The following is a 17,848-nucleotide window of genomic DNA, read 5'->3' as shown; positions in this document are numbered from 1 at the left end:
CACGAGTGGCCGAGCGTTTAAAATCTTGGAGTTCGAGTCGTGACCAGTCTCAGGAGAGCAGGCTTGCTGCGTGGTTAGTTTTCGTAATTCTCCCTTTAAGTAACGTGAGTGCGAACCAGTTTCCCTCAGAAAAGTATTCTATGAAAGCATCTCTTCTTTTAGACAGGCAGCCCTCGTGTGCTTTGCCATTTTCCAATAACCTAACCTATAGCTTGATAATTAAGCTAAAGCCTCAAAATCGCTTACTTTCATGCAAGAAAAAGACAGGAAGTGCATCTCAAATGCAGCTTGCAATGCATATTTTGTTATGTCGTGTAATACTGACAAATTCTGAACTATGCGTAATTAATCAACTAAACTTTTATCGCATTTATGAATGTTAAATAAGGATCCTGTTATACAGAGGATTTGATATTATCTGCCGTATCAGATAATGGGGTTTAAATTTTGGGACGTATTATCCACATGTATTGGGGTGTTATTAATGTTGAATGAAAAGAAAAAAAAAAGATTATTTAATTTTACCTTCTCATCCACAGCTTGAGACACACTTTCGAAGTAGCATATTCCGGTATCCTCGAATAGCGTTCCCTCAGAAGCAGTGACGTCAATAGCCATGGTCACATACGATTTTAAATCTTTTACGATTTTCGTCAAGGTTTCGGTATCCTTCAAAACTGTGCTTTTACCAGAGAGCTTTAATTTCTCCAATTCTTTCGTCAACCAGTTCTTCACTTCACACTGCGTCAAAAAAATATATTTATGAACATTATTTTTTTACTTGTTATGCATTTACGCTTTCATAGAATCTTAAAATAAATTATAGTCAATTCCTGATTAACAGGAGGCAGATTAACCAGGCTTTGTCAGGAAAAAGTTGAGTTTGTTTATTGCAAAGCGATGAAAAAAATTACTGTCACAAACCTTGAGAATAACACAAAACTTTTACAGAAATACAAAAAGATAAAACGCACGGGATAAAAATAGTTACAGCAGATTATATCGCAATATCTAAGAATTGTTTTTATCCATAACAGCACGTAATTTCATTGTATACAATTTGGAATAGATAAGAAGTAACAAACCATCCGTTAAAAATAAGCTAAGTCCACATGCATTAATTTTCTGTTTCCCATTGACTCTTATCGAAATATAAGACTAATATAATATATGTATATACATATAGTATATATAAAACGTTGTTTCTCTTTTGAAGTGTGTCCTTGCTTTAAATGTCGATTTTTAATTTACAGAACTAAGTGAGCTTAAGTTCTAAATCAAATTATTGAAGAGTGCAGGTAAATTTTTAATAGCATTTTGCTGCATGGTTTTGTTGGATCTAATAGAATATGTAAAGTAAAGTATTTTATGTTAATTAGCCATTAGGTTTTAAGCTTTTATTATAACTTTTCCTTTCTGTAGTCTTTACTAGAACTTAAATTAGTTGTTCCTGCATTTAAGCTGAATGTTTAGATTAGAGCTTCTGGTAGCCAAGTCTTGCTGTTACTTAGCTTTCGTCAGCTAGGCCTAAGTTGTACTCTGGCTTTAGCGTCTTGCTAGCCGACGTTTAAAAATATGCGCAGCTGAATATTTGAGCTACTTTACTTAGCCTATTTTTTGTGTAATATCCGACTACGATATCTACATTTAAAATTTAACTTTTTGTTATGCTAATTTAAATACCCGAAAGTAGCGTACGTTCGTTTATAGAACAAGCCGTGCCTTTCTGTGCACTTTAAGATTAAATAAAAAGATTATTTTATCTTTCCGACTTTCCGACATTTGATTGTTTCAGATTCAGGAATAATTCGCTATCAATCTAGTAAGGTCAGCAGGACTTAAACACAATCTTCCGGTTACCCTACAACCTTACAATCAACTAAAAGCTATGGTGCAAAGACAGCAATAAAAAAGTAACATGATGTGTTATTAATAGGATATCCACAATCTGTTCATTAAAATGAAGTTTATTTTCTTCTCCCGAATACCGATATATAATCAAGACAATAACTGATACAACTTGATATATTAAAAATTTCAAATTAAATACCTGAATTCGTTGATCAAGACAGTGTAATAACTTTCGCTTGTATACAGTTTCTTCAGCAGTTACTTTTAAACTGGCAATTTTCTCCAAAATTCTGAAAAGCATTTTCATAAAATTATCGCGCAGCATGAAGCAGATAATTGTTAATAAACATAAAAATTTAATTTAATTTGTTATTACCGAATATATTCATTCAGCACAATTAATATTGAAAACCTGAAATCGAAATAGCTTAATTTAATGTTTTATGAGGTAAAACTTTAAACTTAAAGCCATTAAAACACCTAATGTTATTATGAGGCATCAAAAGTCTACAAATGGTCAAAGGTTTGGCTAATATGCCCTAAACTATCCAAAAAACCTTCCAATAAAACAGATTACTTTTAATATTTTCCTAAGATTATTTAAAATTTTTAACTTTAGTTTATGTCAAAATCGTAAAAAACAACCTTATATTTAGCATAGGTATAATGAAACACTCAATCGATTTCGAGGGCAGCTAAAGGTCCCTCCTCATCAGGAGAAAGAAATACATAGAAAGAAGAAAATAGGAATCACAGAAACACGTGGTGCTTATCAGCACTGCACGTGGTTATAACTAGATTTTTAATCAGAGTTGCACTGGTCGCCTACTTTTACTGAGCCAGGCTGTCTGATCAAGCATAAAGAAATATTAGCGAAGTTAAAATAGGGAGCGAGGGGCAAATGCACATTACGCTCAAAATCTGAACTTCAAATAATGGAAAGCAACCACTGAACGGATTTTTATACCCTCTGGTAGTACCAAGTGCGAGGAGGTAACGCCATCTATCGGCACAAATAATTGAATTAAGACAGTAGAATTTTAAAGGCATTAGGAAGGACTGGATTGGACTTCAAATCATTAACTAAACTTTCTAAATCTTTGTGAATGTGAAAAGCCTCAAGAAAATCCAATTCGCCTATGGAAGAAGCCTTTTGGATGATTTTTGCAGACCCAAAATCAAAATTATGGTTAAAAGTCCAGCTATGATACGCTGTTGAAGACTTGTTAATTTCCCCTTTTTTGACATAAGATTCATGTTCCTTGATACGAAACTTCAACGCTCTTTTTGTTTGGCCAATATATCTTAAACCACACTGACATGATATACTATAAATTCCCCAAGAATTCAAGACAGAAACGCAATCTTTTAGAATCGAAGGGTGAATTTTATTAATAGGGGAGAAACCGACTTGAAAATTGAATTTCTGGAGAATCCGTGCAATTTTATAGCTAACAGAAGGATAAAATGGAAGCACGACAAGGTCATTGATATTATTTCTAACAGTGGAATGTCTTCTTTGATGGGAATCTGAAAATTTTTTGACGGCTTTATCAATAATCACGGGAGAAAATCCACGGTCAATCGCAACTGCTCTCAAATAATTAAGTTCATTGGTAAGCAAAGATTCAGAGGAACAAACTTTTAGCGCGCGGAAAACATAATAGTAAAAAGAAGCCATTTTTTGCTTAACAGGGTGGCATGACTTGGCATGGGGTGGTAAACAAACTGCAAAGGGTTTACGGTACACAGTGGTGCTAAAATCGGTTTCATTGCGGATTATAAGAATATCGAGGAAGGGGAGGGAATTGTTGGATTCAATTTCAAGAGTGAATTGGATGGCTGGATCAATTGAATTCATGATAGATAGAATCTCGGATAAATCCTCTTTATAACCGTCAAAAAGTGCGAAAGTGTCGTCAACATACCGAATCCAAAGACGAAAAGATAATTTATCAAATAATTTCATCTCAAAATAGTGCATATAAATGTCAGCAAGTACCGGACTGAGAGGATTACCCATAGCCAATCCTTCAACTTGACGAAAATATGCATTTTGGAAAACAAAGTGGGTTTGACTTAGAGAAACTTTAGTAAGCGAAACCAACTCATTAATTTCAGTATGTGTGAAGTGAAATTCCCGAAGCCTAGTTTCAAGACAATTTAGTGCTCCTTGGACCGGAACATTAGTAAACAATGATTTGACATCAAATGAAACCATAATGGAACGAAGTGGGGAAATATTTTTAAGTTTATCAATGACTTCAACAGAATTTTTTACAGTGTGAATATTGTTATCAAGTAGAGGAGAAAATCTGGAAACCAAATATTTGGCCAAAGGATATGAAGCAGTACCTATGTTGGAAACAATTGGTCGAAAAGGAATACCGGTTTTGTGGACTTTTGGAAGAGCATAAAGTCTAGCGCAATTAATAATAGGCGGAATGAGTGATTTCTTCAAGTGAGTTGGCAGAATGTGGGAAGATTTAATAGCACTTTTTACTTTCATGAGGTCCGAAGTTGAAGGATCTTTAGGGATCGAGCAGTATGGGCCTTCATTTATCAATTTAGAGACTCCGGTAATATATGTGTGTTTGTCCATAACAACGATAATTATGTCTTTTCCGGATCAGAAATAGGCTACTTTATTTATTTACTTCTTTTGTAGCATCCAAACCCGGATGAACGATGCAGCGAAAGATGTTAATTTACACTCATGTCCATAAATTAAGGATAATGCAAAATCAGGCAAAGGAAGAGTTAGAAGCAAACCAAATTTGACTTATTTGTAAAACTTATTTATTAAACAAAAGGTAAAGAGCAAAAAAAGATGCTATATGTGTGATATTATTTAAAAAATTAGCGATTTTTTCTCCCTGGAGCAAATTACAAAAAAAACTTATTTACAAAAAACCAATATTGCATGGTTGGTATGATTGTTAATACATTGTATGTCTCCCAGACGATGCAATACAGTCCGTACAACGCCTAAGCATGCTGAGTATCAAATTATCGATCTGATCTTGGGGGATCTCACCACTCAAAAAGTAATGCTCTCCGAAGTTTCGGTAGACATGTAGGAGGAGGTTGACGGGCTGCAACTCGTCGGCCAACGATGTCCCACACGTGCTCTACTGGATTCAAGTCCGGTAAGAATGCTGGCCAGTCCATACGCGTGATATCCTCCGATTCAAGGCATTCGCTTACGATGTTTGCACGGTGAGGGCGGGGGTTGTCATCTATAAACACAAATTGTGCGCCCATGGCGCCCCGAAACAAATGTATATGTTGTTCCAGAATGATGTCCCGATAGATTTGGCTTGTCATGGTTCCAATTTGAACATGCAGGTCAGTTCTGGAACCCCGAATAATTCCACCCCAAACGAGCACTCCTGCACCACCGTAACGGTGTCGTTCAATGATGTTTTCTTGGTGGTAACGGGTACCTGGAGCTCTCTATATGAAAGTCCAGCGAGAATTAGACTGCAAGCTAAACCTGGACTCGTCGGAAAACATCACACAAGCCCACTCTTATGGTGTCCACAATGCATGCTCTCTACTCCAGGCTAACCGCAGGCGAGAGTGAATTGCAGTAAGGGGAACGCATCTGACAGGTCTACGAGCATATAGACCAATCTGTCCTAAGCGTCTGTACATGGTCTGCCTTGAAATTGTCGTACCAGTGGCTGAAGAGAGCTGACGAGACAGGTCTGAGGCTGTGCTCCGCCTGTTTCTTTTGGCAGTAACTGCCAAATACCGGTTCTCGTTCGGCGTTGTAACTTTATGGCGACCTGTGCTGTAACGTCTACCCACATTACCATCATCTTGGAATCGTTGCCAAAGCCTGGAGATGACACTCTGGGCAATTCCAAGTTCGTCTGATACTTCCAGTTGGTTACGCCCACATTCCAGACGGCCGATGATTCTACCCCGTAAAAAATCATCCAAATGCGTCCTTTGTGTCATAACTATTCGGTTATTGCACTGAAATGTTTATAAAGCGCCTGAGAACAATTTTATTTCTTTGTCTGTATTCCTTATATATCACTCTCTTACACTCTCGTCATTGTGACTTACCATCGGTGTCATCTGGTTACTTCCTGAAATTTGCATATGTGTGTAGTGATTTTACAGGTGATATATTTATTTTAGAGTTCGATTTCCGCGTGACTCCGAATTATCCTTAATTTATGGACATGAGTGTAATATTTCACGTTTGGTTTTGGGCATATTTCGCTCCACTGTTTCTTGCAGTTTGCCAGTGTGCTTCTAGTTTGTTTTTTGTTTTTACATGTGATTTATTACGAATTGAATATGTGATAAATTTTAAACGTATTTTTTATTTTATTTTGCGTTACATATATTGGTTACATATATTGGTTACATATATTGGTTATACGTCAATAATCGCTTCCAGATCCTTGGACGTACACGAAACAAACTTTTACAGTAAGAAATAAAGGGAAAATAATTAATTCGTTCTAATAAAACTACCCTACTGTTTTTATTATAACACTGTTTAATACTCAAATCAAATGCAGTCGCTGAAATATATACAGCACATAAATGTAGCACAGTATGTGATACTGTACAAAAATGTTTTTCTGCTATCCAGATCAGAAGGAATTTCTTAACATACTCTAACGTATTCTTATTTTTTGGTAATCTATTTCATTCCCTTCGCAACGTTAACCTATTTCATAGTGTCTTTGGTGTTATTTACATTCGTACTTGGCATACGGCATACAGTATGCAATAGCCAAGTTCCGGATAAGCATGCCACCTTCATACTTTTCAGCAGTCTCTTTTTTTCACTTCCGTAGTGATCCTCACAATTTTCTTCAGGTCTATACTCTTCTTAATAACTTTCCTAAAACTCATTGTTAATGAATTTATAGAAGATTTACACTTTAAAATTCAAAGCGCAAGTTATTTACTGAATAGTACCAAAAAGCGTACTGACATTCATAAGCAGTCGTAGCATTGTCTCGAAAGAGATAAATAAGTGAAGCGTACTCAATCGTGATTCATCGAACTCGATTCGTATATCAAATAAAAATTTTCGCATGCAAACGGGGCGTATTCCATGTTAGACGTATTTCAAAACTGACGTATTCCGAGGTATCAAATACACTGGTGTGCAAAAATTAAGGACGAGACGGTTTTTTTCAATATAACTTTGTACAAAAGCTTTCCAAATCAACACATTTAATACCGTAAGAATCCCAATACGTAAGGACATGAGTAATGTAAGCAACACTTACTAAAAGAGAAATCAGAGGGATAAAAAGAAGCTTTATTGAAAAAGTAGCATGGAGCGCAATGCGACTGAAAGCAAAAACATCCCTGTGATGGGTGTCCAGCAAGAAACATCCGGTCTTTAATAGGGAATATGATCTCCCCTGACTGCTAGGCAGGTTTCACAGCGTCTGCCCATGCTGAGAATGAGGGTGTCAATGAGTTGTTGAGGCATTGCTGCCCATTCGTCTTGCAGCGCCAATCGAAGCTCCGGAATCGTTACTGGTGGTAAGGTACGAACTGCCAAGCGTCTGCCTAGAAAATCCCATACATGCTCGATGGGATTGAGATCCGGAGATCGTGCCGGCCATTCCATACGTTCAATATCCTCACTCTCTAAGAGCTGTTCGGCAGCTACTGTGCGATGACATGGTGCATTGTCTTCCATGAAAAGGAACTACGGACCCATAGCGCCTCTAAAAAGACGCAAATATGGAAGAAGAATCTCGTTACAATAACGGGTCCCGTTGACTGAACCTGCGTCGAAGATGTGAAGGTCTGTACGACTACCAAGCATGATGCCTCCCCAAACGAGAACACCGCCACCTCAATACCTGTCCCTTTCAATGATGTTCGAGGGATGATTGCGGCTTCCCCGCTCTCTCCAGATGAGTATGCGATGCGAATCGCTACTCAGACTGAATCTGCTCTCATTTGTAAAGAGTACTCGTCCTCATTCATTGTCTCTTCAATTCCTGTGTTCCCGGCACCACAGAGAACGCGTTCTCCGTTGGGCAGGCGTTAGAGGTACACACCGTACAGGGCGTCGTGCAAACAGACCACCACCGTGCAGTCTTCTGGCCACGGTAAAACGCGATATCGGTCGTCCAGTCGCCTGTGTCGTGTGTCTAGCGATTTCTTCCGCTGTCTGCCGCCTGTTTCTTCTGGCCTGTAAGCCAATGTACCGGTCATCTGCGGGTGTGGTTCCTCGTGGAAGACCACTACTAAACCCCCGGATAGCTGTTCCTGTAGTTTTAAATTGTCTCCAAAGTCGTGAAACGATGCTGTGAGCAATTCCGAACTCTGCAGCCACACTTGTCACACTGCGGCCTTCCTCCAACTTCCCAATGATTCGACCTCGGGTAAAAGCATCCAGATGTCGTCTAACAGATTGATTATTCGCCATTTCTCGCTGAGGCAGCAACTCGGCGTGATTTTAACTGCTATACGGCGTGCAATCTCTTTTCCAGAAATACTGATCTTACACCGACAGCATGCCTTATACTACTCAGACACTCCCCCATTACGTCTACCTGCATATCTGCGCATTTGCTACCGTACATCACCTTACTTAATCTCCTGATTGGTCTTTCTGTCCGCTCTGCCTCTTCGTTCAGCTGATATGCTAATTTTTCGACTTCGTCTTTAATTTTTGCACACCAGTGTATACACTACTGGCCTTTAAAATTACTATTACGCGAAGGCGGCATGCAGCAAATGTCAACTTTGCATGAATGTTGTCTACATGCTGTGATGTGCACGTGACTGCATTTCAGCGCATGTGCCTAAAGTAGTTATCAGTAACGCAGTCTACGTGTATAAATGAGCAGATTGCACAGCGGCATTTGGACAACAACGACATCATTTGGACTTTGGCTGTTTGTGGAAAGCTCGGGTTATACCTTGTTAATAAATAGAAACTCCTACCACCATTATCATGGACGTATCCATGTGTACAAGCACCGAGGAATATGAACGTTGCCAGTTTGCATTAGTCATCGTCATACGGGTTGAACTGCCATTGGGTATCATTTCGGATATCTCTTTTTCTCATAGCCGGTAAAGTGTACAACCGCCGTTACATTTTTGACGTATTAAGGTTCGTGTTCTTGCCCTATCTTCAACCGCCTGTGTGACGATGTCTTTCAACAAAATAATTCCTGATCGCATATTGGCCATGCTGTCGTGATCATCCTCGATACAGAAAGTATTCGATTGTTGCCCTGGCCAACACTTCCAGGTCTCTCATCCATAGAGAACATTTGGTGAAAAGTTGCTAAATGATTAACACGCCATTAGTGTAGCAACTATGATTGATGAATCCAGGCATAGAGATGAAGCTGCATGAAATGAAGGACCCATCTCTGTCATCCAAGCTCAGTTCGACTCTATGCTCTGTTGAATTACAACCGTTGTTGTTGCCAGAGGTAATAGATCTGTGCACAGAACTCTGCATATTGTGTATCCCAAACCATCAGAAAATTTAATCATGTCCTACTCCCTTTATACTGTACATATACAATAAATGAGTTCCTACTACTTGTTATACCAGAAATAGTAAATTTTATGATCAGCATTGTGTATACCGTGATTTACTCAGGTATTGTTTCCCTTTTCCTACTCATTTTATAGCTTGAAAGTCAGGAGGGAGAAAATTCGTAGTATGTACTATTTTTGAAGAGATGGCTTAAGTAATAAACATAGTATATTCAAAAGCACAATATAAAGACAGAATAATGTTATTATAATGTGTACTTTAAGGAATTCATAAATTTCAATAATATTCTTTTTATTTAAGCAAAAATCTTTAATATTTGTGCATACATTTTTACCGTAAATCAGATGTTTCTAAAATTATGCTGGAAAATTAGGAGGAAAGTACGCAAGGGGAAGAAATGCTCAACTAAATACAGTATATGTATGCCTTTTTTGGCCATTTGGTTAATGTAATCTTATTAACAGAATCAAAGTGAAGTCAAAGAACATCACTGAATATAAGCCCAAAAGCATGACTATTTGCCTTACCTTCATAATAGAAACAGAGGTATCAAAAATAATTCATCGGATTGCGAACATGTTGCAAGTAAAATAAAAATGAACAAATATTACATGAAATTAAGTAAATAAATAAATAAAATAAAATCTGAAAGCATTCAGATTTTACAATACGCCTAAAAGGGCGTTTTCTCATTTACACATGCATACAAGTTCCGAGAGCATTTGGGCTAACGCCCCTTTGGGATAAAAATATTTAAAAACATCATATCTTTAGATCATATCCGAAAAACAGTCTCGCGCGCTGATGATAAAAATATTGTATTCCGCACAGTGTGTTGCCACTGCTCACTTTGAAACTGTTGTGTCTCTTAATCAAAAATTCGTTAATGTTTAAAAAATATGAAACAGACACTAAAACAAATTCGAAAACCAAAATTCGGGCTTCCAGGTGCCTATGTTCGGGTGGAGGAGTACATTATTAAAAATTTGATAGCTTTATGTATCGTTTTTCACAATGCGAGAAACATACATACATACATTCATGCGAGAAACATATATACATTCATACATACATTCATGCAATTGCTTCATTATTTAATTTTTTAATAAAATACAGAGTTATAATATTTGGGGGCAATAATTTGAAAAGTGATACAGACGTTTATAGAAATTCGTCGCAAAATGCCGTTTCGAGGCTAATATAACCCTTCCGGGCTAAAAGTCCTCCAAATTTTAGTCTTAATACTCTAAAAATTTGATGCGCGCATAGCTGTTTAAGTGGTACTTTCACATCGAAACATTTCTTCGCTGATCATCGCCAAAGCATCTCTAATGCGATCTTGGAACTCTTCCAATGATGTTGATAGTGAAGCCACATAAACACTGTTTTCAAAAAAACCTCAAAGGAAAAAAATTATTGAACGTGAGATCTTGGTGAAATGTCTTACGTCATCTTTCCTAGGTCGATCAATCCAACAACTGGGATTTCATGATTCACATAGCGACGTGTTTCATTCTGCAGCTGAGGTGAATCATGTTTCTATTTAACGAACCAACCCCATATCAAGACATATTGCAATTTGTCATTCTGTACAACTAAAACGTCGCTTTTTTGCCCATATGCACATGATTTACATGACTATTAGACGAGGACAAAAAATCGTTGTCTTTTAATGCTTCTTGCATGCCATTACAAAATTCTTAATGCTTGATACAATCACTTGGCTCTATATGTTACAGCATGTGCAAAAGGCTTGGTTTCAGTTGCAATAGCAGTCACAAAAATCTTCCAAATAGTTAGTCGCTATTTGTAGATTTATACGCTCTGAACTTCTGTATCGCTTTATTAAAAACGCTAGGCCACCTAAGGCTCTTACCTTTAGACATATAACCAGCAATCTTAGCCGATTCCATTGCAGAACGGTCTGGTGGCATGGTTATCGTATTTCCTTCGAAACACACGCTGCATAGTAATAACAAATAAATACTTTGCTCATTCTTAAACACAACGTGCTTTATGTTCTAAACTCGCCATTCTGAAAAAAGACCTCATAGTTACTACATGATGTATCAAAAAAAATTCTGCGCGGGTGAACTTTAAGATAATTTTCATCAAGTGAATATCAGAATCAACAACAAGCAATCTAATATTAAAATTAATATGGTTAATAAATAATTGACTGACTGAATAAAAATATAGAAATAAAGAAACTGAAGTATGGCAATATTATTCTCACATGCAGGGCGGCGAGACCAAGTACGAGAGGTAAAACTTTATTCAAGCATCACAAGTTTCTGAGTTTGAATCGTGTCATGTTATCAGGTTCAATGTTTCTTCTAACCTTCTTCGGAAACATACAATGACCTGACTAGGAACAGAGAGCTTACTAAAGCTATGTTCACTAATTGTAGTAAGTAGACAGGATACAGACGAAGGGTATACAAGACCCTTTATTTTTCTTTATATACAATGACTTCCGTACTTCGGAATACAATGACCCTCCACTCGGGGTCTAACGTAAAAGGTATAAAAATAAAACTAAACTCTAACTTAACTTTAGAATAAGATTGGCCTTATAATAACAGGAAGCGTATGTAGCACAGAGACTGTGAACACTACAATACGTTTAATTTATCAAGAGGATTAAAACCTCTGGCCTGGAAGGCAAATAGCAACTGCGTAACTTCTAAGGTAAGCGGCCTGCTTCGAACTCACTGCTTCCTCTCTCCTGCTTGGCAAAAAGGCCACACTTCAATACTTGGCGTTCGCCAGACAACTTTGCATAAAATCCTTCACGCTTATAATTCTGGCCGGAAGTAGAAAATAAGAAGTGATAGTAAAGATTTAAAATAAAATAAACGTTAGTAAAACTTAAGATCCTTACATACTTCCCGCCAGAGTTAATTTGTTTGAAACTGAGGTCTAAAACGACCTTGTTGAAAACTTTTAGCTCTAAAAACTAACGCGAGGCCAACCTTTTACAATCATAACTTAGCTAGAAACTAGAAAATTTAAAAGAAAGAAATTTGTTACAATAGCAGCTCCCGGGATATACAACAATCTTTTTTTTTTTTTTTTTTTTTTTTTTCATCTGTACTGCATCTAAACAGGAGCTTTATTCAATTCTGGTTCCTTCCAGAGATCTGGAAGGAAAACTAGTTTAATGAAATGTTACAGAATGACATTGCAATTAACATATAGAATATACTTCTCTTAACATTCTTATTTCATTCATGACTATTTTAATTATCTCTCCCCGTGCTCTCTGACATGTGTTGTAAAAGAACACCAAACACGTATGTGTTTCTGTCTACGTGTGCCACACTTCCTCCTACAGTCAAAACACTAACGTGTTAAAATTCAACATACGAGACCTCTTAACACACCCTACTTTCAACTCTAAACCCTGAGGTACTATTCTGAAAGTGGCTAACTCTAAAGTGTAGCGTCAGAGAGCCTAACTACATCATTCAACCTTTAACACATATTCACCATGATTTAATCTTTACAGTCACACGAATAACAAATTTTTAACATTACTTTCACTTTTACCATATCACGGTATTTCTTAACATTCAAAATAACAGTTCACATGTATACAAGAACATATCAACATGCCGTTAATTTTACACATTTGAAAACATACATTAGTAGTACATTGTTAACTTCTATTCTTTTCAAAGCAAGTGCCAATTCTTTCTACATTGAAATAATACTACATTTCAAAAAGTCTTTCAGACTAAAACTTCTTTCTTGCTAGAATGTTTTAAATAAAATTTATACAATAACTTTTTACAATATTTAAGTCTTTACACAACGCTATTATACATCAACTTTAGTTTTACGCGCGAGTAATTGAAAAACATAATAAGAAAATCGGTCACAACTCATTTCTCGCCCTTTTGGCGATAAAGGTAGACCTCGCATGAGGTAAAACTTCTTGAAATCTGCCACTTGCAGTAAGAATGAAAGATTAACTTAAGTTTGTAAAGTAACATAAAATTTTACTTATCTTTGTAATATTCAGACATCCTTTTCTGGGCCCAGTCTTTAAAAGTATAGCTGATAGTAGCTTGGTTGATCCTCCTTCTTGTACGGGCTCGCCCTTCAGTGCTTTCCTCTGGAAGCTTCCGTTTTTCACCAGTACGGCCACCCTTGAACACCTTCCTTTTGTGCTCTGCTTGTGGTCTTGGCCGTTTGAAGGCAGCTGGTCTTGGTGGAACCGGGAAACTTCTGTCGTGATCCTGCTTGGACCTCGTTGTTGGCCGTTCAAATTTTTCTTGTACTTTTTCCTCCGCCGCTGATGGCCCTTCCGCAGTTCGGCGACTTTTGCTGGGGAGAGTTCTGTCGGATGAGTCAATACTGCTGCGGAGAGTTCTGTCGGATGAGTCAATCTTCCGTTTCACAGCCGGGTTATAGTTGCCGTCCTTTCTCCCGGTCCTTTCCACATACGTCGTCCTTCTCCCTTCTTCATTCTGGGGGTGTTCGTGCACTCTGTTTTCTGGACAGTGGAACGGCTTCTTTTTCTTTTTACCTTCAGTTTTTCCGCGGGGCAATTTTCTTTTCACTTGCTTCTGTCTCTCATTGGCTTGCCCTTGTACTTGTCGTTTTCCCACCTCTGGAACTTGTACCTGCGGTGTCTGCCGTACCGGATCCTGCAAAAGATCTGAAAAGATTTTCATTTTATTACGATCGAAGTAGGGTTTAATTTGATCAATATCTGCGGAACAGGTTTCACCATTTCTTGCCTTTAACACTACAACAGCGTGAGTTATTTTTTCTATAACATATGGTCCTTCAAAGCGTGGAAAAAATTTGGCAGTTTTATCTTCTGGTGCTGAAGAAAGTGAATGCTTGATTTTTAAAACTTCATCCCCTACTTTATAAGTTACTCCCCGTCGTTTCAGATCATAGTATAACTTCTGTTTTCTTTGTGCTACTTCCGTATTCTTTTTTGCTTCTTTTATTAGTTTTTCTATATCACCCATTTTAAATTCTGGGGCTCTTTGTTGCACATAAAATAGTTTATCTAACGGTGTTATAACCTTTCTGCCTAGAAATAACTCAGCAGGAGTTTTGCCCGTTGTATCATGTTTTGCGGTCCTAAGGGCGAAAGCAAATTCATTGACATAGTTATCCCAGCTTTTATGAAAATTTTTAACATAACTACGGATAATTTTCACTATATTTCTGTTGACCCGTTCCGCTATATTTGATTGCGGCCGATACGGGACCATTTTTAAATGACGTATGCCCAGTTTTTGGCACATGTCTTCAAATATATTACTTACAAATTGAGGACCATTATCCGATATAACTTTTAGGGGCGCCCCGTATTTTAAAATATATTTATTTAAAATAGAATCGGTAACTAATTTCGCGGAGGCTCGTTTTAAGGGAACAATTTCGGTCCATTTACTAAAATGATCAACCATAACAAGGAGATAGCGACTTTTATTTAACTGACTTTTTGGGAAAGGGCCCAATAAATCGATGCCGATTATTTCATTTGGAAATTCGGATTTAATACTATTTAGAAACCCGGCCGGGCGGAAATTAATATAATTAACGGCTTGACATGTTGGGCAGGACTGGACATACGCCCTTGTTAACTTTTGCAGTTCAGGAAAGTAGACTGCCTCGCGTACGCGTTGGATAGTTTTTCGAATACCAGCATGAGAAGCTAAAGGGCTGTCATGGAGCTCTTGCAGGATATTTAATCTAAGACTAGCTGGGATAACAGGTCGAAATTCGTTGTTGGAATTCGTAGTTTTTGTGTAGAATAATAGACCATCTATTAGTTCGTAATGGGCCGCCCTATTTCTTATCGCCACAATATCTTGGTGGCTAAAATTTTCAGGATCCTTCAAATACTCATAAATACTTCCAAACTCAGAATCCTTACCCAGTTCGGTTATTACAGTTTCTCGGGAATTTATTGTACACGCTGTCAGCATTGCAACTTTTACGGTATTACCCTGTTCGTCTAATTTAATTCGTGATAGGGTTGGTTGGTATTTAATTATGGCAAAGCACACTAGGGCTATCTGCCTAAGGGGAGGGATGCCTTTCGTGGAGGACTTTCTAAGGGAAACTGGCTCGTATACACGTTACACATGGGGAAAACCACGAAAACGCCCATGCAGCCAGCCCGTTCGCGGGATTCGAACCTCGGACCGAACTACCAGTGTTCAGCATCTTTACCGCTCGGCCGCTGGTGGGCCCAATTCGTGATAGGGCATCTGCTACGATATTTTCCTTTCCGGGGGTATGCTTGATTACCAGATTATATTCTTGCAGCTTGAGTGCCCATCTTATTAACCTTGGGGATAAATTTTTCCCTGAGTACAATCTAGTTACCGCCGCATGATCAGAATATACTGTTATCGGCGCCTTTCCAAAATAGACTCGGAACTTTTGCACTGCTAACAGAACTGCAAGTGCCTCTCTCTCGGTCGCGGAATAGTTTCTTTGTGTTTGATTTAAATTTCGGCTAAAAAATGCCACGGGCTGCTGATTTTGCGAAAGTACCGCTCCTACCGCATAATCCGAAGCATCCGCTGAAATTTCTAAATTTTCATCCTTTTCAGGAAATTTCAACACAGGGGCTTGCGTTAATGCTTGTTTTAATTTTTCGAAAGCACTATTGGCTTCAGCCGTCCACGAGAATCTTGCCTTTTTCCTTTTTAATTTTAACAATGGCTCAGCGATAGCCGCAAAATCTTTTATAAAGGACCTATAATATGAACAAAGTCCTAGAAAAGAAGAGAGCTTCTTTGCCGTGTTTGGAGTCGGATACTTTTGTACAGCGATTATTTTTGATTCATCTGTCTCGATCCCTTTTTGCGATATTTTGTAACCTAAATATTTTTAATTCAGGGGCTGCAAATTTTCACTTTTCGACATTAACTTTTAGACCGGCCTCATTTAATAAAGAAAACACCTGTCTTAAATCCTGTATATGTTGGTCGAGATTATCACTAGTAATAATGATATCGTCTAAATAGATAAATGTGGACTTTTCAAGAACAGGTCTTAACACAATGTCCATGCATCGCTGAAATGTTGCTGGGGCGCCTGAAAGGCCAAACGGCATACGCAAAAATGCATAAGTGCCAGACTTGGTTATAAAAGCAGTCTTAGGCACGTCCTCAGGCCTGACCCCTATTTGAAAATAACCATTCGTTAAGTCTAAAGTCGTCATAAATTTGGTTGATTTTATGTTCCTTAAAATTTCTTCTATGATCGGTAACGGATATACCGGATATTTCGTTATGGAATTTAATTTACGGTAATCAATAGCGAATCTCCACCTTTTTGGATGCTCCAAAGGATAATCATTATTTTTCTTACATAAAACCACCGGACTAGCATAACTACTTGAGATAGGCGTTATGATCTTTTTACGTAGCATATCGGTAATATGCCATTCTATAATTTTTTCCTTATTCTTATCATACCGGTATGGTTTTTGACGAACCGGCAATGCATCTCCGGTGTCAATACTATGGTTAGTAACCTGAGTAAATCCTGGAATATCACTAAATAAGGAAGCAAATTCACTTACCACTTGTCGGATTCTATCTTGCTCGTCATTAGGCAGGTGGTCAAGATTTAACCTTGGCGGTTCAACCTTTTCTACACGCACTGGTTTCATCGTCAGCTTAAGGGACGCTGCATTAAAATCCAGTGTAGCTTGTGCGTCTGAAAGAAAGTCTATTCCTAGGATTAAATTTGCTTGCAAATTCTTTACTATAAAAAACATCACCTTTACTTGTTCGTCCTTGATACGGATGTACAAAGGTACTTTACCTACGCACTTACATTGTTCTCCTTGCGCCGCTAATACTGTTGTATTATCCGCATTATATATGCGGTATTTGCGAAAATACTTTCTAAAAAAGACTTCTGCCACACAGGAACACTGCGCGCCGGTATCCAGGAGTGCGGTGGCCGGGATATTATTTACCAAGACTTCAATCTTCGGAAGAGTTAAATTTTTCACCATTACTGTATTTAACTTGTAGGAAGAGGGGTTTTCGTGGCCTTCAGATTTCCGCACCCTCTCGTCAGCAGAAATCCGTTTTAGTTTAAATTATTTTTCCTTTCGGTGCTTTCCTTCTTTCTCCACTGACCTTGAGACTTTTTTCCTGGGTTGCTATTGAACTGTCGACGTTCGCCGGCTGTTTTTGAATGCTCGGGTTTCCTTGCCCACTGATTCGCTTTTTCTCCGTAGCCATGTGCTTGAGTTTGCTGTAGTCTTGGCGTACCAAATTGGTTTCGCTGTTGATACTGGCGTCTTCTTTCGACGTCCGCCGTTCTTCTACTTTCAAACTGCATTGCTAGCTCAAATAACTTTTCCAGTGTAGTCGGATTTCGTAATTCAATAAAGTCTTGCACTTGGGGTAGTAACATCGGCAAAATCACTTGAATTATTTCAGGGTCCGGACGGTTTCCATACAAGAGCTTGAAAACGTGAAT

At 38.0% G+C, this 17,848-nt stretch overlaps 1 protein-coding gene across 10 annotated transcripts in view; it reads right to left on the bottom strand.

The window, feature by feature from the left end:
* The window catches only part of LOC118198748 (protein unc-13 homolog 4B-like), a 130,483-nt gene that overhangs the window by 51,655 nt on the left and 60,980 nt on the right, over positions 1 to 17,848 (bottom strand). For all 10 annotated transcript variants that reach the window (XM_035370508.2, XM_035370503.2, XM_035370506.2 and 7 more), the window contains 2 exons: positions 2,051 to 2,141; positions 526 to 741 (listed from right to left, as the gene is read on the bottom strand). In XM_035370508.2, the coding sequence (XP_035226399.1) occupies positions 526 to 741; positions 2,051 to 2,141 (307 nt within the window). The remainder of the gene's footprint in view (positions 1 to 525; positions 742 to 2,050; positions 2,142 to 17,848) is intronic.

Source organism: Stegodyphus dumicola, chromosome 9 (genome assembly GCF_044657685.1).
Source record: "Stegodyphus dumicola isolate Sdum_Otavi_A_Nest chromosome 9, ASM4465768v1".
In the NCBI taxonomy this organism is placed as follows: domain Eukaryota; kingdom Metazoa; phylum Arthropoda; class Arachnida; order Araneae; family Eresidae; genus Stegodyphus; species Stegodyphus dumicola.
The sequence above is the reverse complement of the archived record's forward strand: the minus strand, read 5'-3'. Positions and strand labels throughout refer to the sequence as shown.